Source organism: Schistocerca serialis, chromosome 1 (genome assembly GCF_023864345.2).
Source record: "Schistocerca serialis cubense isolate TAMUIC-IGC-003099 chromosome 1, iqSchSeri2.2, whole genome shotgun sequence".
In the NCBI taxonomy this organism is placed as follows: Eukaryota; Metazoa; Arthropoda; class Insecta; order Orthoptera; family Acrididae; genus Schistocerca; species Schistocerca serialis.
Window position 1 is genome coordinate 582,013,235 of NC_064638.1, and position 23,088 is coordinate 582,036,322.

At 42.5% G+C, this 23,088-nt stretch overlaps 1 protein-coding gene across 3 annotated transcripts in view; it reads right to left on the reverse strand.

Annotated features, from left to right (window-relative positions):
- Positions 1 to 23,088, reverse strand: part of LOC126476928 (serine/threonine-protein kinase 10) — a 164,664-nt gene that overhangs the window by 132,100 nt on the left and 9,476 nt on the right. Inside the window, exon 3 of one of the 3 annotated variants that reach the window (XM_050103579.1) lies at positions 10,055 to 10,064. The exons of the other annotated variants lie outside the window; for them this stretch is intronic. Coding sequence (XP_049959536.1) covers positions 10,055 to 10,064 — 10 coding nt within the window. The remainder of the gene's footprint in view (positions 1 to 10,054; positions 10,065 to 23,088) is intronic. 3 annotated transcript variants of the gene reach the window in all.

A 23,088-nucleotide genomic window follows, 5' to 3' on the forward strand; every position in this document is an offset into this window, starting at 1 on the left:
TCGCGGTCATGCATTGTTCAGAGCATGTGGCAACAGGACAATCCCGCAGCCAATCTGAGCACACAGTGCCAAGTTTCCGTGGTTTAAAAATTGTGTGTTGCTGACCTACAAAACATTAGTAATTTTGGTTCCTAATGGCATCAGCTGTCCATAGTTAAAATTTGGTGACACAATTTTTCTCCATCCTGTCGAAGTATATCATAACTCAAGGGCAAAAACAGTCGCAATACATACGTCTATAACATATTTTAGGATGCAATTTTGGTTTTTACCGTGAGATGTATGACAAATATTGTGTGACTATACACTGAAGAGCAATCTGTTACCACAATCTTTAATTCACATTGGTTGGCTAGATGAACACGCAGCCTTCCAACAAAATTTAGACCTTCAGCTACATTATAGATTAGTCTATCACCACAACCAAGACTACAGAGGGAGAATGTAGCACAGTCAATGAAGGGGAGGGGGAGGGGTGGGAGCTGGGAAGCTAGAATAGGGGGAAAAATTGTGTAGTCACAAATCTTTGTGCAGTGGTAGGAGGGAGTGTCATGAACAACATACTAAAAATCTCCACTGGCGCAAAACTCCTATGGTCATTAGCGCCCGGTCCATGACTTAGGAAACAGTAAAAAGCCGAAATTGAAAACCAGCAGCAATGGGAACGAAAGTCATAAAATTGGAGAAACTAAAAGCAGGAGGAGGGCTTAAAAATCCACTACAGAAAGGGGTTGGTTGTCCCCAAAAAAAGCTTCAAATGACTGATGTCATTTCACTGGCACTAATAAACTTGAGAACGCGGTCGGCTGAGCGCGTGTCATCTGCTAAAATTGACGATATATCAGGCGATAGCCGTAGACGGGAGCGTAACGGATTAAAATAGGGGCACTCAATTAAAAGGTGTCTTACCGTCCACAGCTGAGAGCAGTGGGGACAGAGTGGGGGAGGATCGCCGCTTAAAAGATGTCGATGGCTAAAAAGACAGTGCCCTATCCGGAGTCTAGTTAAAATTACCTCCTCCCGACGACGCGTTCGGGAGGAAGAGGTCCAAGCACAAGGAAGAGCTTTCATGTCCCGCAATGTATTGTGGGTAAGTGTCGACCAATGCGTGTGCCATAAATGAACAACACATCGACATAGAACGCTACGTAGATCGGCGAAGGGAATCGATTGAATAGCTGGCCGAGGAAGAGAGACTGCAGCCTTGGCTGCAATATCGGCCACCTCATTTCCACAGATACCAACGTGTCCCGGGAGCCAGAGGAACGCCACTGAGACGCCCCCCAGGTGGAGCAAGCGCAGACAGTCCTGAATCCGGTGGACCAGAGGGTGCACAGGATAAAGAGCTTGGAGACTGAGGAGAGAGCTGAGAGAATCTGAGCAGATAACGTACTGTATCCGCTGATCGCGGCGGATGTAGTGGATAGCCTGGAGAACAGCGTAAAGCTACGCAGTATAAACCGAACACTGGTCGGGAAGCCGAAAGTGATTTGGGGTGTCGCCAACAATATGGGCAGTCCCTACACCTAACGATGTTTTCGAGCCGTTGGTGTAAATAAATGTGGCGTCCGTCATTTGTGCACATAGAGCAGCAAATGCCCGACGATAAACAAGTGAAGGGGTACTATCCTTGGGAAATTGACAAAGGTCACGGAGCAGGCAGATCCGGGGACAGAGCCAAGGCGGTGCTGTACCCCAAGTTGTCAAGAAGGTTTTAGGAAAGCGGAAGGAAAGAGAATGGAGCAGTTGACGGAAGCGGACTCCCGGTGGTAGTAGGGAGGAGGTACGGCCTACATACCCTACATCAAAGGAGGCGTTGAAAAAAATGTCATGGGCTGGATTAGCAGGCATGGAAGACAGATGGCTAGCATAACGACTCAGAAGGACTGCTCGCCGATTGGACAGCAGAGGTTCAGCAGTCTCAGCATAAAGGCTTTCCACAGGGCTGGTGTAAAAAGCTCCAGACACTAAACGTAATCCACGGTGGTGGATAGAGTCGAGACGCCGAAGAATAGACGGCCGAGCAGAGGAGTAGACTATGCTTCCATAGTCCAATTTCGAGCGCACTAAGGTGCGATAGAGGCGGAGAAGGACCACTCGGTCCGCTCCCCAGGAGGTACCATTCAGGACACGGAGGGTGTTGAGGGATCGCAGACAGCAAGCCGAAAGATAGGAAACGTGGGAGGACCAGCACAGTTTTCTGTCAAACATAAGACCCAAGAATTTAGCGACGTCTGAAAACGGAAGGTTGACAGGACCTAGATGTAAGGAGGGCGGAAGAAACTCCTTACGTCGTCAAAAATTAACACAAACGGTCTTACTGGGAGAAAAACGGAAGCCGGTTTCGATGCTCCAAGAGTGGAGGCGATCGAGACATCCTTGAAGACGTCGTTCAAGAAGGCTGGTCCATTGAGAGCTGTAGTAGATCGCAAAATTGTCCACAAAGAGGGAGCCCGAGACATCAGGAAGGAGACAATCCATAATTGGATTGATGGCAATGGCAAACAGTACAACACTCAGCACTGAGCCCTGGGGTACCCCGTTTTCTTGGGAGAAGGTACGGGAGAGAGTAGTGTTCACCCGCACCCTAAATGTGCGCTCTGCCATAAATTCGTGAAGAAAAAGGGGCAGCCGACCTCGAAAGCCCCAAGAGAACAGTGTGCGGAGGATGCCTGTCCTCCAACAGGTATCGTATGCTCTCTCCAGATCAAAAAATATTGCTAATGTTTGGTGTTTCCGGAGAAAATTGTTCATGATATAAGTGGAGAGAGCAACAAGATGGTCAACTGCAGAACGATGCTTTCGGAATCCGCATTGGGCAGGTGTTAAAAGACTGCGGGGTTCCAGCCACCACGCTAAACGTTAATTCACCATACGCTCCAAAACCTTACAGACACTACTCGTGAGAGAAATGGGGCGATAGCTAGAGGGGAGATGTTTGTCCTTTCCAGGTTTCGGAACAGGAACGACGATAGCTTCCCGCCATCGTCTGGGAAACGTACTGTCGGTCCAAATTCGATTATAAAGGCGAAGGAGGTAACGCAGACTACAGGTTGATAAATGCAGCAACATTTGGACGTGGATACCATCCGGTCCTGTGGCGGAGGAGCGAGAAGAAGAGAGTGCATGTCGGAGTTCCCGCAAGGAGAAAACAGTATTGTAGCTTTCGCGATTTTGAGAGGAGAAAGCAAGAGGTCGCACTTCCGCTGCACGTTTCTTCGGGAGAAACGCTGGCGGGTAATTTGAAGAGCTCGAAATCTCAGCAAAGTGCTGACCCAATGAGTTAGAAATTGCGACGGGGTCCACTAATGTGTCATGCGTGACAGTGAGCCCAGAGACCGAGGAGAAACTAGGCGCGCCTGAGAACCGTCGAAGCCGACTCCAAACTTCCGAGGAGGGAGTGAAGGTGTTAAATGAGCTAATAAAGAATTTCCAGCTTGCCTTCTTGCTATCGCGTATGACACAACGGCATCGCGCTCGGAACTGCTTATAGCGGATACAGTTGGCCATAGTAGGATGGTGGCGGAAAACGCGGAGAGCACGTCGCCGCTCACGTATTGCATCACGGCATGCCTCGTTCCACCAAGGAACTGGGGGGCGCCGGGGCAATTCGGAGGTGCGTGGTATTCAATGTTCCGCAGCTGTAGGAATAACGTCGGTAATATGTGTGACCTCATCGTCGACGCTGGGAAAGTGATGGTCCTCGAAAGTCGCTAGAGACGAAAAAAGTCTCCAATCGGCTTGGGCAAACTTCCAGTGTCGCGGGCGCATGTAGGGCAGTTGAGGCTGCAGTCTAAGGACACATGGAAAGTGGTCACTCGAGTGTGTATCATCAAGGGCGAACCATTCGAAGCACCGAGCTAGCGGAACAGTACCGACTGCAAGGTCCAAATGAGATAAATTTGTCGTGGAGGCAGACAAAAATGTAGGGACCCCAGTGTTGAGGCAAACTAGATCTGCTTGGTGGAAGACATCTAGCAATAGTGAGCCACGTGGACAAGGATGAGGAGATCCCCAAAGCGGGTGGTGGGCATTGAAGTCCCCAACCAGCAAATATGGGGGTGGAAGCTGACCAAGAAGATGAAGGAGATCAGCTCTTGCCATTGGTGTGGACGATGGAATGTATACAGTACAAAGAGAGAACGTGTATCCGGAAAGGGAAAGACGGACAGCGACAGCTTGGAAGGAAGTGTTTAAATGGATTGGGTGATAATGGAGAGTTTCATGGAGAAGAATCATGAGTCCTCCATGTGCTGGAGTGCCTTCAACAGAGGGGAGATCATATCGGATGGACTGAAAATGAGGGAGAACAAAGCGGTCATGGGGACGCAGCTTTGTTTCCTGAAGACAGAAGATGACCGGCGAGTAGGATCGTATGAGGACCGACAATTCATCCCGATTGGCTCGAATGCCGCGGATATTCCAGTGGATAATGGACATAGGGTGAACAGAAAATGGAGGAATGTGACCAAGGTTGCTGTCAACTCAACGACTGCTCACAGCTTGCGACCGACAGCATGGAATGGCATTCAGCCGAAGGCAGAAGATCCTGATCCATAGGTTGGTCAGGAGCAGCTCCTGCCACCAGCGATCGGCCGGTTGATTGGCCGCCAGCAGTGCGCCTCGGCGACACAGAAGATGGCCGAGGGCGATTTCCGCCAGGTGGTGCTGTAGATGGGACACGCCTTGGCGGAGAAGAAGAGGAACTGGGTTTCTTTGTAGCCTTCTTGGAAGTATGATGTTTAGAGGAAGGAGGAACCGATGGTTGTGAAGTTGGGGTACGTAAACACTCTTCACGAGTATGCTCTTTTTTCGAAGTCTTGGTGTCTGACTTTTGGGCTCGAGATTTAGCAGAACTCGACGAAGGGTGAGCCAGAGAGTGGGCAGGCGAAAGTGGTGAGGTTGAACGGGCGATCTTTGCGCTGGCCGATCTGACGACCGTGGCACTAAAGGTGAGGTCGCAAGTCTGCGTGGCCGCCTCCTTTGTTGGCCGAGGAGAAGCAAGGACAGTGCTGTATTTTCCTTTCTGAGGCACGGTGGGCTGTCGACTGGCGAATAATTTTCGAGCAGCAAAGGTCGACACCTTTTCCTTTACTCTAATTTCCTGGATGAGCTTTTCGTCTTTAAAAATGGGGCAATCTCGAGAGGAAGCAGCATGGTCACCCATACAGTTGATGCAGCGAGGGGATGGAGGTGGACAAGCACCCTCATGGGCATCCTTGCCACACGTAACACATTTGGCCGGATTGGAACAGGACTGGCTGGTGTGATTGAACCGCTGACACCGATAGCAACGCGTAAGGTTTGGGACATAAGGGCGAACGGAAATTATCTCATAGCCTGCTTTGATTTTCGATGGGAGTTGAACTTTGTCAAATGTCAAGAAGACAGTGCAGGTTGGAATGATGTTTGTGTCAACCCTTTTCATAACCCTATGAACAGCCATTATGCCCTGGTCAGACAGGTAGTGCTGAATTTCTTCGTCAGACAATCCACCGAGGGAGCGTGTATAAACGACTCCACGCGAGGAATTTAAAGTACGGTGCGGTTCCACCCGGACAGGGAAGGTGTGTAGTAGTGAGGTACGCAGCAATTTTTGTGCCTGGAGGGCACTGACTGTTTCTAACAACAGGGTGCCATTCCGTAATCTGGAACAAGACTTTACAGGACCTGCAATTGCGTCGACACCTTTCTGAATAATGAAAGGGTTGATCGTGGAGAAGTCGTGACCTTCGTCAGAACGAGAAACAACAAGGAACTGTGGCAACAATGGAAGAACTGACTGTGGCTGAGACTCAGTGAACTTACGTTTGTGAGCAGACATAGTGGAAGGTGAGTAAACCATTGGGGAAGAATCCCCCATGATTACCGGCGTCTCCGATGGCGCGCTCCTCCCTTGTGGGGGCCCTCTCTGAGGGCACTCCTGCCTTAGGTGATTGTTCACACCTCAGGTCACACCTCCCGACAAACGGACGGAGGGACCAATCGGCACTTTCGGAAGGTATCAGCTCGGGTAATCACCCCTCCCTGGGCCTGGCCGTTACCAGGGGGTACGTACGTGTCCTACCTGTCTACCCGGGGCGGGGAATTACGCATTACCCCGTCACCGGCTACGCATGGAAGTGCGTGGGTCGGCCTTCAGACACGCACAGGGAGGAAGAAAGAGAAAGGGAAAGGAAAGAAGAGAGGTCTCAAACGCCGCAGCGGAGAAAAGGGTAAAGAGAAGAGGTAAGGAAAAGAGAAGGACAAAGGAAGGATGAAGACATACAAGCAAGGAAGGCGAAGAATGCGGTACATTTACAAGCGTCCGTCTCCGGACGTAGGCACAAACCATACTCCCAGAGGGGGAGAAAGGGAAGGAAAGAGCCAGTGGTGGGGGGGGGGGGGGGGGGCGAAGATGGGGGATGGGGAAGGATGCAGAAAGGGAAGGTATGCAGCCCGGAAAGGAAGGAAGGCCACATTAGCTCGGGGTCCCGTGCTCGCTACGCACGTATCCACGAAAGAGTTGTGGATCCCTGAGGGGTCCACTGGTCAGTTGTACATGTGGGGGAGTGGGGGGTCATTTATTTATATTTTTCTTGAATAACTCAGAAACTGCAGCTTCTAATGAAAATGTTTCCCAGTACAAAATTAAATTACATTAAATTTCCTAAAGAAAAGGTTCCTATTCATTTCATATTAAATGTGTGTACCGCGCCCAACAGCAGTAGAGCCATATTAAGGGATTAACTATTCTCTGTGGTCTTAGCATGGTGGAAGGGGTTGGTTGGTTGGTTGGTCATGGGGAAGGGGGGAAAGACCAAATAATGAGGTCATCAGTCCCCCGCTCCAAGGGTAGTGCATCCAGAAGTACACACATCCACTGAGAACATTTTCTGGTCTAGTTGGGAGATTCACAACGGTAAATGTGAGAATGCTAAAAATGTATTGGATATCTTCTATAGCGTAAACAATAAAAGCAAGAAGAAGGAAATACGGAAGCAGCAGCTGGGCATCCCCTGGGCTCTGCATGTGAAAGGAAACTTCTCATTCACAGCTGTCCCACCTCTGATTCATTACATATAAGAGTACACACTGTTCAACAAAGTGCAACACCCAGAACAGAAAACTGTGAGTGGCAGAAAGGTGGCAAACCAAATCTAGAAGCAATTAAAACAGAGTAAAAGAGGGATGAAAGAGTAGCCTGGTCATGAAAGTAGGGCTTGGGCATCCCCCAGACCTAGCATACAGTGAGATGTGCCCCATACCCAACCACCTTGGCCCTGCTCTGGAGGTAGATTAAAACTTCATAACTGAGAATAACACTCACTTTCATGGAAAAAACTGAGAACTGGTTCAACCATCTGTGAGTCTTTTGAGGAAGTCCATACTTTGAATGGAGGCCAAAAAGAGGGTGTGTTCTACCATGATATAAGCTATGGCCGGCAAGGTTCCACAACCACAATGTGGTGTGACTCACTACACAAAAGAAGACCATGGGTTAACCTGATATGACCAATGCGGAGATGACACAGGACTGTGGATTCCTTCTGGAGAAAGTGGAAGGACGAGTGCCATGCTGCAGTGGTCTCCCTCGTTGTGCAGAGTTTATTAAATCGGGCAGTAACCCACCGGATACTGTTCCATTTCCGTGCGAGCAGATGTCTCTTGTGCACCTACAAATCTGCGCCTGGAGTCAGCAAAGCGAATGGGGAGCTAGTAAGTGCTCCTCTACCCAAACAGTCGGCCAGTTCATTCCCCAGTATACCTGCACGACTTCTGATCCACAGAACGCCAACTGTGCACACAGTGCGACAACTGTCAGTGAGAAGGCCATGAACAAAGGAGCCCAAAGGGTGGCAAGAATAGCATCGATCAACAATCTGGAGGCTGCTCATTGAATCAGTACATGTCAAAACATGTCACCGGAGGCCCATGTAATAACATGGAGATCTCTGCCAATGGCTGTCAGCCCTGCCATAATCACACCATATGTTCCGGCAGTAAACGGTTTTGCATACCAGCAGGAGATGCAAAAGCATATCCCATCCCATATACAGTTTTAGAGCAGTCAGCGTAGAAGATAGTAGCACCCTGGAATTCTTGAAGAACTAGACATAACAAATGCTGAAAGGTCATGGGAGAAGCTGAGGCTTCAGGACTTTGGAAGAGAGTGGTTTTAATATGTGACCTGGGCACCATCCAAGGTTGAGTCCACAAGACAATATAGGAAGAAAAATCCAGGGAGGGGAGATGGAGATCTCAGAAGAGGGAAATGAGGCACATTCCAACTGGTAGTCCCACCCAAAGAAGGGTATCAGGATGACAACACCCCTCCTGTGTAACAGAGAATTGGATATGATGGATGATCAGAGAATTGTCAAATTGTGATTTCGTAGGAGATCCAGAGTTATTATCATCGAATCTGAAGGGGGAAGTTCCCACTTTGGCAAGCAGATTGCCTATCGGACTAGTCCAAAAGGTAGGAGGGGTTACAAGTGATGGAGAGAAGTGCAAAGGAAGTAGGTCACCCTATTGTTGCCAATCAAATCCCTTCCTTCACAGATTTGCAAACTAAAGAGTGAGCGGGTGATTCCTCACTCTATCTACCCCACTACGTCACAAGAAGCATATTGACCCTCTGCAGAGCACCTTATGAAACACTGACGATCCAGTGTGCAGCCATGCAAAGGGGGTGCTTATTTCCACAAAGTGCATTAATAATGTGTAGAATATAGCTATGAGTTACTAACGATACAGTGCAAGAAATGCATATGTACAGAATATATGTAAATCTCTACTCTATTCTACACTGCTAGAGGGGAAATAGATTCTTAGTCATCCTGTACGGCAGCTACAGCATTCCTCCCAGAAAGGAAACTTCCCTGGCTATGAGCACTGCTCACTTTTAATTTTGCAGACTGCTCCCTCTTGATTTTGCAGACAAACTATAGCTCCCAGCATTTTCTGCCCAGTTCTCTTATGTGAGTAGACAAAATAACTTCACCGAGTTCGCGTTTATACAGTAGAGATATTTTCAGTTCACTAAATAAGTTGTTAAGAGACTTGTTTTGCAAAAACGCTTATCAGCTGGACATGTCAGCTGTCTACTATACTGAAGAGCCTTTCCCAAGTGTAACATGCTATTACTATGTGTTCGGCAAAGTAGCTTTCATTGTCTCCACTATCACTGGATGGAACACTTTTCACAACATGACAAGTCTCAAATCCATCACCCCAACCTAGCCTCTCCCAACATCTGAAGATGCGCAGAGACAAACTGTCTCCCTCCGCAACAGAAGTAGGTCACCTAGGTGTTTTGGAACTTCAGATATTTCAAAATAAGCCAAGCAATGCATTACAGCACATTGCTGTTCTAGACTTGAACACATTAGACCCGTTCCATTAGATATATTCGCAACAGTCTTGGGTGGCATACTGTGAATGGTGGTAAGTGGTTCCACTCAGTGCAGCCCACTCTAAAAGTGTCAGCAGTTCCTGAATGGAAGAGATTTATGCAGTCTATCAATAACACAATTAATGCTGAGAGAAGTTCAGTAACTCTTTAGTCATTCATTAATGCAGCAGCAAGTGACTACAATATGGTTACACAGCTTTACAATACACTGTCAATGACCGACAACAGCAAAGTGCCACATTTACCAATCCAATCACTTTCTCACGATCGCACCTACAAATTACAGATTTCTCAGTCATTGCTTATAGGAACGGATTTTACATAAAAATTCACTTAACAACTGCAAGTACTCATTTAATAAACTGAAAATAACTCCATTATATAAACACAACATCAGTGAAGTTGTTTTGTCTATTCACATAAGAGAACTGAACATGAAATGCTGGGGAGGTATAGTCTATCTGCAAAATGAAAGGCAAGCAAAACTCAAGGTGAAGGAAGTTGCCTTTCCAGAAAGAATGTTACAGCTGCCATACATGATGACTACAGGTCAATTTCCCCTCAAGCAGTGTAGAAAAATGCACAGAGATTTATGTAGATTACGTGCAGATACTTTTATTCCATGTAGTGTTAATTCCCTTTGTGGAAAATAAACACTCCCTGTGCACTGCATTTCCAGTGATCCATAAGGTGCACTGCAGGCTACCAGTATACCTTTGTGAAACATCCTGTATTTGCTTCTTGTGGCGTAGTGAAGTAGACAGAATGGGGAATCGCCTGCTCGCTCTTCAGTTTGCAGACCTTTGAAGGAAAGGATCTGCATAAGAAAAATTGGGAAACTAACCTTCCTTCACGCTTATACCCCACCACCTGTTAACCCGAAGAGCACAGTTTACCACTTAATACAGCTCCGTTGCCGTTAGATGTGGTACATCATATAATGTTTGTTCTTAACCAATTTCATTTAACAGTAAACATTAATTTTGTATCATTAAAATACTATTTTTAATAATATGCAATTTTGCCATCCCACACACCGAGGAAACTATTAGTCCCTGAGAAAATATTAACAGGACCTTTTCCGTAGGAAATATAATGTATTTTATTTTTGTACTGGGTAACATTTTCACTTGAAGCAGCGGTTTTCGAGTTATTCAAGAAAACATTGATAAAGTGACCTGTAAATGACCACCACACTTCAGCAATGGGGGATTTTTAGTATGATGTTCATGACACTCCCTCCTAGCACTGTAAAAAGTTTTGAACTACAAGATTTTTCCCCCTAACTGTCCTTCATTGACTGGACTAAGGAACATCATCATACTCAGTCAAGACGTTCAATTCCTCCTATCCTAAAACAAATCTACTGTGGATTAATCTACTCATCTGCAATGTGGGACTCACTTTGGTGTGGGGCACTGCAATAAACATGGGTAACATATTTAGATTTCAGAAGAGTGAAGTTAAAAAAACTGCTAATATAAGTACACACCGACCTTGTAGAGCTAACGCTTGGTTCAAGAATCATGAAAGAAGGTTGTATACATGGAAGAACCCTGGAGATACTGACAGTTTTCAGATAGATTATATAATGGTAAGACAGAGATTTAGGAACCAGGTTTTAAATTGTAAGACATTTCCAGGGGCAGATGTGGACTCTGACCACAATCTATTGGTTATGAACTGTAGATTAAAACTGAAGAAACTGCAAAAAGGTGGGAATTTAAGGAGATGGGACCTGGATAAACTGAAAGAACCAGAGGTTGTACAGAGCTTCAGGGAGAGCATAAGGGAACAATTGACAGGAATGGGGGAAAGAAATACAGTAGAAGAAGAATGGGTAGCTTTGAGGTATGAAGTAGTGAAGGCAGCAGAGGATCAAGTAGGTAAAGAGACGAGGGCTAGTAGAAATCCTTGGGTAACAGAAGAAATATTGAATTTAATTGATGAAAGGAGAAAATATAAAAATGCAGTAAATGAAGCAGGCAAAAAGGAATACAAACGTCTCAAAAATGAGATCAACAGGAAGTGCAAAATGGGTAAGCAGGGATGGCTAGAGGACAAATGTAAGGATGTAGAGGGTTGTCTCAGTAGGGGTAAGATAGATACTGCCTACAGGAAAATTAAAGAGACCTTTGGAGATAAGAGAAGGCAATACTGACCTTACGACTTATCTTAGAAGAAAGATTAAGGAAAGGCAAACCTACGTTTCTAGCATTTGCAGACTTGGAGAAAGCTTTTGACGATGTTGACTGGAATACTCTCTTTCAAATTCTGAAGGTGGCAGGGGTAAAATACAGGGAGCGAAAGGCTATTTACAATTTGTACAGAAACCAAATGGCAGTTATAAGAGTTGAGGGACATGAAAGGGAAGCGGTGGTTGAGAAGGGAGTGAGACAGGGTTGTAGCCTATACCCGATGTTATTCAATCTGTATATTGAGCAAGCAATAAAGGAACCAAAAGAAAAGTTCGGAGTACGTATTAAAATCCATGGAGAAGAAATAAAAACTTTGAGGTTCGCCAATGACATTGCAATTGTCAGACACAGCAAAGGACTTGGAAGAGCAGTTGAACGGAATGGTCAGTGTCTTGAAAGGAGGGTATAAGATGAACATCAACAAAAGTAAAACGAGGATAATGGAATGTAGTCGAATTAAGTCGGGTGATGCTGAGGGTATTAGATTAGGAAATGAGACACTTGAAGTAGTAAAGGAGTTTTGCTATTTAGGGAGCAAAATAACTGATGATGGTCGAAGTAGAGAGGATATAAAATGTAGACTGGCAATGGCAAGGAAAGTATTTCTGAAGAAGAAAAATTTGTTAACATCGAGTATAGATTTAAATGTGAGGAAGTCGTTTCTGAAAGTATTTGTATGGAGTATAGCCATGTATGGAAGTGAAACATAGACGATAAATAGTTTAGACAAAAAGAGAATAGAAGCTTTTGATATGTGATGCTACAGAAGACTGCTGAAGATTAGATGGGTAGATCACATAACTAATGAGGAGGTATTGAATAGAGTTGGGGAGAAGAGGAGCTTGTGGCACAACTTGACTAGAAGAAGGGATCGGTTGGTAGGACATGTTCTGAGACATCGAGGGATCACCAATTTAGTATTGGAGGGCAGCGTGGAGGATAAAAATCGTAGAGGGAGACCAAGAGATGAATACACTAAGCAGATTCAGAAGGATGTAGGCTGCAGTAGGTACTGGGAGATGGAGAAGCTTGCACAGGATAGAGTAGCATGGAGAGCTGCATCAAACCAGTCTCAGGACTGAAGACCACAACAACAACATAATTTACTAAAGTGTGCTCCATGTATGTTCTACAAAGAACTGTTTGTAAAGGAAGTAAAAATAAAAATAATGAACGGAGGAATTGTGAATAACATTTGACGCAGGGATTGGCATTTCACCCTCACATAAACAGGTGTAAAGAGCTGTTATTCTATAATTACGTGATTGCTGAATGATCAATTGAAGCAGGCATACTATTGATACTATTTAAATATATGGAAGTACGCGTGTGGATAAATTTCAAGTGGAACAGCCACATGTAACTAACTGTAGGAAAGACTAAGATTCGTCGTAACTATCCTCAGGAAGTGCACAGTCCCACTCATGGAGTAGGCAGCTTACGCAATCATTGTTTGACTGACACTCGATATACAGTTCATTCATTCACTTACATGACTGTTCTGTAAAACCCGTAAAGAAGGGGAGCCTTTAGGGATGTGGACCAAGTCTTGACTACACATTACCAGCCAGAAGCAACCACTGCTGTATACTTCAGGGAGGTATACTATCAAAAATTAATACAAGTACTAATCTATTAGAACTGACAAATATGGTAATTACTTCCAGATTATTTTCTATATGTAGGTTGGCACAAAAATAACTAGTTTTGGAAAAACCCACTGATTCTATTCCAACACTACTCAGATGCTGTTATTATCTAATACTTCAAACAAAGCATTTATGTAATTTTACACTAATCTCTATGAGCTGTATATCATCTGACAAAATGAGGCTTTATCTAATACAAATATTAGAGTTTGGCAGAATTTATACTTTTGGGAACAAATAGCCTGAGAAATTGTAAGAGGAGCAGAAAATAAAGTATTCTTTTAAATATCTTACTTTGTTTTAATTTAGTTGGAGATTTTCAATTTCCTGCCTTATACCCACTGGTAATTTGTTACAGACTTCTGCATCAGAATACAGAACTTCATTCTGAAGTCTAGAACAGAATGCATGGTCTAAATGTTATTTCTACTTCCAGCAATGTGGTTGTGGATTGCTGATTTTACAAGAAATTCGCTCTTGTTATTAAGAACACATACCATTGGGGAGTACTTGTATAGCCATGTATGTGTAAGAGTCCCAGAGTCCTTGAAGACACTTCTGCAAGACAGTCAGTTGACAACTTCACATAAGTCTTATTGCACACTTCTGTAGAATAAATATATTTTTCAAATTAGCTGGCTTGCACCAAAAGATTGTGCTACAGGATAGAACTGATTGAAAGTATGCAAAGTATACTAGCCATCATGTCTCCAGGTGACAACAGTGAAAGAGATTTCTGAGTGCAAAAGCAGACAGAACTGGGCTTTTTGGTGCCACCTGAGTTTATTATCTGTCTGAATGTCAGTGGGGCCTCATACTGGGTATGCTCATTGATCTCTACTTCTAGTGCCTCTATGTCATTTTTACTTGTTTGGCTCTCAATAATATGAACTTTCACAAGATTAAGGATTAAGCTGTTGGCTATAAGGCAGTTGTAAGCATGTTAAATTATTGTCCTGGTTGTGTCTGGTATAGATGTGTTTGGATCCTTTATCAATATACTTGTGTCATTAGCAAAAATTTTCAAAACTCCTCCAATGTCCCCAGTAAATCATTTATATATACCAAGAACGGGAGCGAGTCAAGCACTGAACCTTGCACCATACCATAGTTAATGTTTACCCACTTTGAATGTAATCTGATTGCTGTTGTATCATCTGCTAATGTGATCCTCTGTTATCTGTTGTTAACAGAGGACTCTCTCCAGGAAAGTGGAAGACCTTTAATGCCATATCATTTTAGTTTTCCAAGGAGAGTTTTATGATCTCTACAGAGGCCAATGCCAACAGGATAATTTTTGGTGTTTAATTCTACAAAAAATGAGTTTAAGAGATTATGTATATTACATTCTCAGTGCAGAAGCCTTTACGGAAGCGAGACTAAGCTTCTGTCAAATGGTTACTCTCAAAAAGATGGTACAGTAATTTATTGTAAGCTATTCTCCTAAAAGTTTTTTGAGAACACAAGAAGATGGGCGATTGGTCTATAATTAGAGGTTAGTCACTTATCATCACTTCTGTGCATAGGTGTTACTAGTGCTTACTTCAGCCTTGCAGGAAATACTTCTCAAGACAGTGATTTGTTACAAAGGGAACTTAAGGGTAGCACACAAGATTTTAGTAGTTTGGCTGAAATATCAATTTAGTGGCCAACGCTTTGAGTTTCACATCATCTACCTTGCCGCTACTTTCACTGAGAGTTCAATATAATTTGTTTTGCCAGTTTATTTGTTTCATGACTAATAATGCTTTAAACTGCCCTTACCTTGTTACTGGAAATTTGAATTCTTGTGCACATGGTTTTGCCCCTTTGATGATATGATAAACAATTCTGCAGTATTACACGTAGTGCACTTTAAGTCCTATTTAAACAATGGAAACTCCAGGCAGGAATATCAACAATGTAGGAAAAAGACAAATTGCTACTTGCTGTAAAGAAGATAAGTTAAGCTGCAGACAGGCACAATTAAAATACACTTACATAAAGCTTTCAGCCACAGCCTTCATCAGCAAAAGAAAAACACACTCCATTCATACACACAAGCAAGCATACCTCATGCACACACGACCACCAACTCCAGCAGCAGCCCAAGCTGCTGGAGATGGCAGTCGTGTGCGTGAGGCGTGCTTGCTTGTGTGTATGAATGGTGTGTGCTTATCTTTTGCTGATGAAGGTTGTGGCCGAACGCTACATGTGAGTGTCTTAATTGTGTCTGTCTGCAACTTAACTTATCTTCTTCACAGTGAGTAGTGATCTATTTTTTCCTATGTTGTTAAGACCTTATTAGTCACAGGCATTAAATAAAGCTCTACTTTACATCTCTCCCTTCCTTGCACAAGTTATTTTGATGTCACATGTTAATCAACAATTTTTTAGAAGTAAGGGGAAAAAAACCTGTAAATGTCCTTGACCAGTTTTGAGAGAAAAGTCGAATATTGATTTTAGAAAATTTTTGGGAAAGAATTAAATTTCTTGTCTTCTATACATTCTTGTTAAACTTCTTCCCATTTTCCACTACGTAACTTTTCTCTGAACTGAGTGTAACCAAGTCAGCATTTACAATACTGTGAAATTTTCCTTTTCCTTTCTTAATTAAACACGACAAAGTGCAATGTAACACACACTTCAATGGAATACCATGTTCCACTTTTATTCTCTTAAGTCAACAAAACATGCTCATGGAAACCCAAAACGATGTTTAGGTACACTATGTGTACCAAAAGTATCTGGACACCCCCAAAAACATACGTTTTTCATATCAGGTGCATTGTGCTGCTACCTACTGCCAGGTACTCTATATCAGCGACCTCAGTAGTCATTAGACATCGAGAGAGAGCAGAATGGGGCACTCTGCGGAACTCACATACTTAAAACATGGTCACGTGATTGGGTGTCACTTGTATCATACGTCTGTACATGAGATTTCCACATTCCTAGGTCCACCTTTTCTTATGTGGTAGTGAAGTGGAAACATGAACGGACACGTACAGCACAAAAGCGTACAGGTCGACCTCGTCTGTTGACTGACAGAGACGGCCGACAGTTGAAGAGGGTCATAATGTGTAATAGGCAGACATCTGTCCAGACCATCACACAGGAATTCCAAACTGCATCAGAATCCACAGCAAGTATTATGACAGTTAGGCGGGAGGTGAGAAAACTTTGATTTCACAGTCGAGTAGCTGCTCATAAGACACACATCACGACGGTAAATGCCAAACAACATTTCGCTTGGTGTAAGGAGTGTAAACATTGGCCGACTGGATACTGCAAAAACATTGTGTGGAGTCACGAATCACGGTACACAATGTGGCGATCCGATGGCATGGTGTGGGTATGGCAAATGCCTGGTTAACATCATCTGCCAGCATGTGTAGTGCCAACAGTAAAATTCGGAGGTGGTGGTGTTATGCTGTGATCGTGTTTTTCATGGAGGGGAGCCTGCATCCCTTGTTGTTTTGCTTGGCACTTTCACAGCACAGGCCTACATTGATGTTTTAAGCACCTTCTTGCTTCCCACTGTTGAAGAGCAATTCATGGATGGCAACTGCACCTTTCACCACGATCAAGCACCTGTTCACAAAGCACGGCCTGTGGCAGAGTGATTACGCTACAATAACATCCCTGTAATGGACTGGCTTGCACAGAGTCCTAACCTGAATCCTATAGAACACCTTTGGGATGTTTTGGAAAGCCAACTTTGTGCCAGGCCTCACCTACCGACATCGATACCTCTCCTCAGTGCAGCACTCCGAGAAGAATGGGCCGACATTCCCCAAGAAACCTTCCAGCACCTGACATAACGTATGCCTGCGAGAGTGGAAGCTGTCATCAAGGCTAAGGGTGGGCCAACACCTTATTGAATTCCAGAATTACCAATGGAGGGCGCCACGAACTTTTAAGTCATTTTCAGCCAGGTGTCCGGATACTTTTGATCACATAGTGTAGTTTTAAGTATGGGACGTTCCAATGTATGCACTTTGGCTTAACATATGTGCAGATTGGGTTTGAAAGCCATTAGCTCAGGACACTGACAAGCTATGACAATACGTGTGTCTCCAACTGCTACGAAGGCCTGCTAATGCTTTGGCATCACAGCTTGATGGCACAGACAACAAGCCATGGGCACAAATATCGACACCAAAACAAATGAAGAAGAATTGAGAACTGTCATTCGGTCTCTGATGTCAAAGCACTATATATACATGTTACAATCTATTGTGAGCAACACGTTATGAGCAATTTGCATAACCCACAATTGAAAAAGTAATTTTACAAAGGAAACATTGCTGTTGTAATACAGAAGAATTATTGCAAACCTGATTACATCATTTCAGTAGCTTAAATAGAACTGGGCTCTCTTTCAGTACCCACCCCAACAGCAAAGAAGAAGTCACACGGCACAGTTTAGTGGCACTACATCGCAGGCTCATTCATGCAATTAACTTTAAGAACAGTGACTGCAAATTATTTGCAAGGTAAAGTTGGCACACACAAGCAATCAGGTCACAGACTGTACATTGTGTGCAAGGCAACACCTCTACTTGCACTCTAATGGGAACCTTTATAGCTGCCATTTGACCATCATAGTCAGATAAACCGTTTATTATGAGGCTGAGACATTTTTCATGAAAGGCAGATAGATGCAGAAATAAATTATCAATTACTATTGCAATTGTCATTCTGTACCTGCTGGGACTGTTACTGTGGGGGTCAGTCAAAAGCAGGACATATTTAACTCTAGGTGTCCTTGATCAGAATTATCCAAGATGAAACTGATATTAAAATCTCCACATACAATCACTTCCTAGTTACTTCTACTCTTATTAATACCCCCTCTAACTGCTTAACGAAGTTCATAACATTTCTTGTTGGGGGCCTATAAACTCAGAAAGCTGCTATTTGTGACCCTTACTGATAGGACTGATAGAGGAAGTAGAGAAGATCAAAGAATGGCAGCATGCTGCATCACAGTCTATTTAGCAAGTGCAAACATGTCCCGGGGATGCTCATCCAACTAGAAAATAGGTGATGTTTATTACAGCATTGAAGTTTACTGTTAAAATTCCAAGAATGTACATTCCAAAAAAATCAACCAATATACTGTGTCACCCTACATAAACCTCATGAAACAACAATGAGGAAAAAAATAAAGATAACTGAGCTCAGTCTAGGCTTACCAACAAAATTTCTTCCCAGGCACCATTCGCAACTAGAAAAATGGGCGAAGTCACAGTGGACACAAAGTACACCTCCCCGTACACCATCTGATGGTTTGTGGAGTATAAATATACATAGTGTTAACTTTTAAATGGTAGAGTTCTGAGGAGGGGAGCAGGGAGTGGAGGAAGAAAACCTGCCCCACCCATAGACCAATGAAGGGTGAGGAACCACTGGGATGAACAAGGCACATCTTCCTCCTGCAGTGTACGCTCCACTAACTGCACATCCGCAAAAGCACAGGTCACATATGAAAGTAAAAATTGCTTTAAATGTAAACTGAAATAATGTAATGAATTTACGTAGTTAATGAAGATCCTAACTGCAGCAACAGCCTCATCACTCATTTTGGCAACATACTGCACAATAAAGACCTCAGAACAGGGTCATTCCATGTCAAGGGGACCAGGGGTCCCCACTCGACCATCTCCAAATCTAATGAAATTTGGTGTAGAGGTTGTACAGGGTCTTTGGTGGCCACATACCAAGTATCAGTTCAGTATCTTCAGTGGTTGAATTCTTAGGGGATTTTAAAGAGAGGCTATTCACCTCTGCATTACGTATGATGGTGCAAATGTGTCAACTTTGCTAGGCTTTTTTAGAAGTTCTAGCAAACATTTGGTCATTTGCTTCAATATACACACACACAACTTTTTATGCCAAATCAGGCCATGAAAAAATTAGGGATTTAGCCTTACCTAAATATAGATACAAGCCTCTAAAGTGGCTAAAAAATTCGTTGTGCTATTCTGAGAGCCATGGTTTGACCGACCACTGCTACTTTTCATATGAACCAATCACACCAAAACTTCAGAGGGTTATTCATATCTGTGATGTCTATATATTGACCAGATTTAATTAACATTGGATGCCCAGATTGAAAGATATGCGTCTGCAAAGTTGACCAAAATTTTCTAATTGAAAATTTTAGGGTAGTTTTGGGGAGCAATATCTCAACTGTGTCTTCTTCAATCCTCTTTTTCTTGCTACAGCTGGAAAAGGCATGCTTTACGCTTTCAAAGAAATGTTTAATTTCTGGATCTTTCAATTTGATGAGTAAGAGTACATTTCAAAAGTTATTATCTTAGCACTTCGAGAAGATTGAAAAGTCAAATATTTTACTCATTAAGTTCCATAATTCATTATTTTTATTCGAGTGTCTAAGTCAGTTTCAAACATTAATTTGACACATGACATAATAATAACAACTGTAGTACAAAACACAGCAAATTTGCAGAACAAAAATACTAAAGAGCCAGTTTCATTTTTGGTTAAGCACTTCTACAATTTTGTCAATGACAGATTGTGGATAACTGTATTGTCTTCCTGGTGATGATGTTGATGGGGCTTCTAACGTCATGAAAATATGTTGCTCAGGAATCCAGAAAGTATCTTTAGCAGTCAGTCAATGAAAGGAATGAGCATGACCATGTGGGTGCATAAAGCTGATGAGGAAGTCTTGTTGTTAAGGTAAAACTTCACATGTTTCCAATCCACCAAAAACTGCCATACATACAAGTAACATACTGTCCTGGTTGTAAACTTGGAATTGAGACTGCTGGAATTTCTTCATCTGCTTCGAAGGTGTTAACTGTGAATGCTGTAGCACCATTGGAAATTCTGCTTACTTTGAACTGATTACAATTAATTGATTTCCTCTTGTTCCAGGTACTGTATATCTCATGGCAAACCTTTTTTCTTGATCTGGGTGGATTTTTTCAATTTCTTCTTTTGGTTAATAAAAAAGCTTTATGCCTGGAATACTACCACCACAGAATTTGAATATATCATATAGAGTCAATACTTGGTTATTTAAGGCCCTCTGCAGACTAGCACGGGCTGCAAGTATTTTTGCTGTTCCCTCATTGCCATCACAAGGCAATTTACCCTGGCTTCTTCCAAAAAAATCCATTTGGCAGTGACAGCAAAATCCTTTTCGTGCTGGCATAAATTAATGAATTTCTTATATTGAGCAGCTGAATAATCACTAAAGTAGTAAATGTTCTTAATGTTTTCAGTCCTTGTCTTTAGATATGCTATCAACTTTATTTGAAAGGCATGGACAGCAATGGTATCGTAATAGAACAACGGCTGACCATACGAATGCTAATACTCTGACATTCTTTGCCATCAAAATAAGACATCAGACAGATGTATTGTAGCCAGACTATTCTCCCAATGGAATCCTTGCACAGTATTCTGAACAACAAATGAATAATTCTCAGTAAAAATCTACCAATATATATAATTCATTTTCTGCAAGATTTCTTTTTAGTTGCTTAAGATATAAACATTGGTGTTCTGACACAAAGCGATGGCTTCTTAAACCAGTAATTTTCAAAATCAATGCCTCCATGAAATCTTCAACAGTTCTCTGGCAAGTCTCCAATGTGTATCTGCCAGTATGGACCCATTGCTTGTATTCCATTGTTTCTTCAGGGTCATAGTCTTTAAAAGAGTTTTCAAGAAAAGCCTCCAGTCGCACTTTTCATGGACATTCCACACAATATTGGAGCATACAATTTTTTTGATTCCAAACTGCATACAGTTTTCTTTTTCATCAAATCCTTGTAGTCATCTTGAATGGATGTTGCTGAAGCCAACTTTAATTTGACATTTTGATGAATTGCACATACACATACTGAATGTGATCCAGAAGCACCAGCTGTACTACACCATTTCGGCCTGAGCTCACAAAATTTTGAGAAGCTTAGTTCACTTCCATATTGCTTACAATAAGCAATGAACATTTCTTTAAGGTTACAAATGAGCACGAATTTCTCCTTTTGAATCTTTCCCCATTTATTCTTACTGCAATGCAATCCATTTTGCCTGGGCATAAACACGAAAACTCATAATCTCCAAAGAAAGTGAGGAAATTTTTTTTTTTATTTCATCAATGAGCTTTTTCCCCTTTTCGGTTTGCAGGTGTTGCCAAAGTTCCATCTACTATCTTTAGTTTCCTAGCCTTCTTCACCATCTTAGTTGAAACAGCAAATTATTTTGCCATTTTTTTCAATAGTGCAGCTATTTGGGGCCTGGGTCAAAATTTGAACTTTACTGCTATTTCTTGAAGTCTGAAGTTTAATTTTAAGTTGTGCAATTAAGATGCCCATACCTTTACATTTATGGCACTCTTCCATTTGTATCTGAGCAATAACTACTTGGCTCACACCAGCAGCTGTGGCAATTACCTTAGTAATGCTGCATTGGGCTTTTAGACATTTGCACTTTATGTACCCTATTGAATCCCTTTTGCTAATCCGTTGAAGCTTTAGTAGTGATTCTCCAAGTGATAATAATGAAGTGTTAGCAGTAAAACAAGCATCAACAATACCCATGTCTTCCCAGTGGATGGTGATTCTTGCGTATCCTGGCGGGACAGTCATTTTTGGGTATTTCATGTCTAGATTTGGTACAAATTTTAGGACCTGGTTTAAAAACTTCGTTAGTCAGTAACTTCAACATATCAGACATTGCAGTGTTTATTGGTGTTCAAGCCTTCTTGGTTAGACTATATGTTTTTCTGTACCAAATGGGTTGCAAAATTCTGCAGGAATTGAAATTTTGTCATCAACGAGGCATTCTGGTATGAACAAATTTGGGCGTCTTCGGTAAAACCAAGAATACACCTACAATGAAGAAGCTCGTTGTCAATTGGTGACATTTCCTTAACTGATTGTAGTTCCCTCTTGCCATGATAGAATGGTGATGACTTCAGACAATTTTCAGTGTTGTTTTTATATAAAATATACAAATAAGGCTATCAAAACATATTGTTTTACTGCTTACCTTCAGCTACAATAATAATTACTGATTACTGCAACACTTAGTACTCAACACTAAGATTGTACAGTGCAACATCAAAGATTACACCACACAAATAACTGAAAGTGTGAAAACTGCCAATAATGAAAGCAGCAACTGAAAGTGGTGATTCAGCAATGTATATCACTGCTGTGATGATACAGCCTTAAAAAAACTATTACTGCTTTAAAATACCAATGGAAACCGAGTGACAATGCATTGTAGGGTTACAACCTTCTAAAGCAACATAGCAGTCCATCATGATCTTCTAGATTTTATAATCTTCAGGGCACTTTCTGAGGTTTTATCAGATTTATAGTCTACACTGTAAAATAATGTAAAAACACTTATTAACATAGTTACTTTCCCTAAACCACAGGAAAATCTTATACTATTAAAAGACACTGCACTTACACATTTTTTGATTTACAACTTCAAATTGTATTAATTTTTGCATTTATTAGTAATCCATGTTCCTTACTTTTGAGAGACGTATTTTTACTCATCAATATGCAAAATCCAGAAATTAAACAATATAGCTCTGAAAGCTTAAAGGTTGCTCTATCTAGCTGTGGTAAAAAAAAAAAAAGGATCGAATAAGACACAGTTGAGATATTCCTCCCCAAAAATACTGTAAAATTTGCAAGTAGAAAATTTTGGCCACTTTGTAGATCTTTTCATCTGGGCATCCAGTACTAATCAAATTTGATTGATATATAGACATCGTAGGTAGGAATAGCCATCTGAAGTTTTCGCATGATTGGCTCATACAAAAAAGTTGCAGTGGTCGGTCAAACCGTGGCTCTCAGAACAGCAT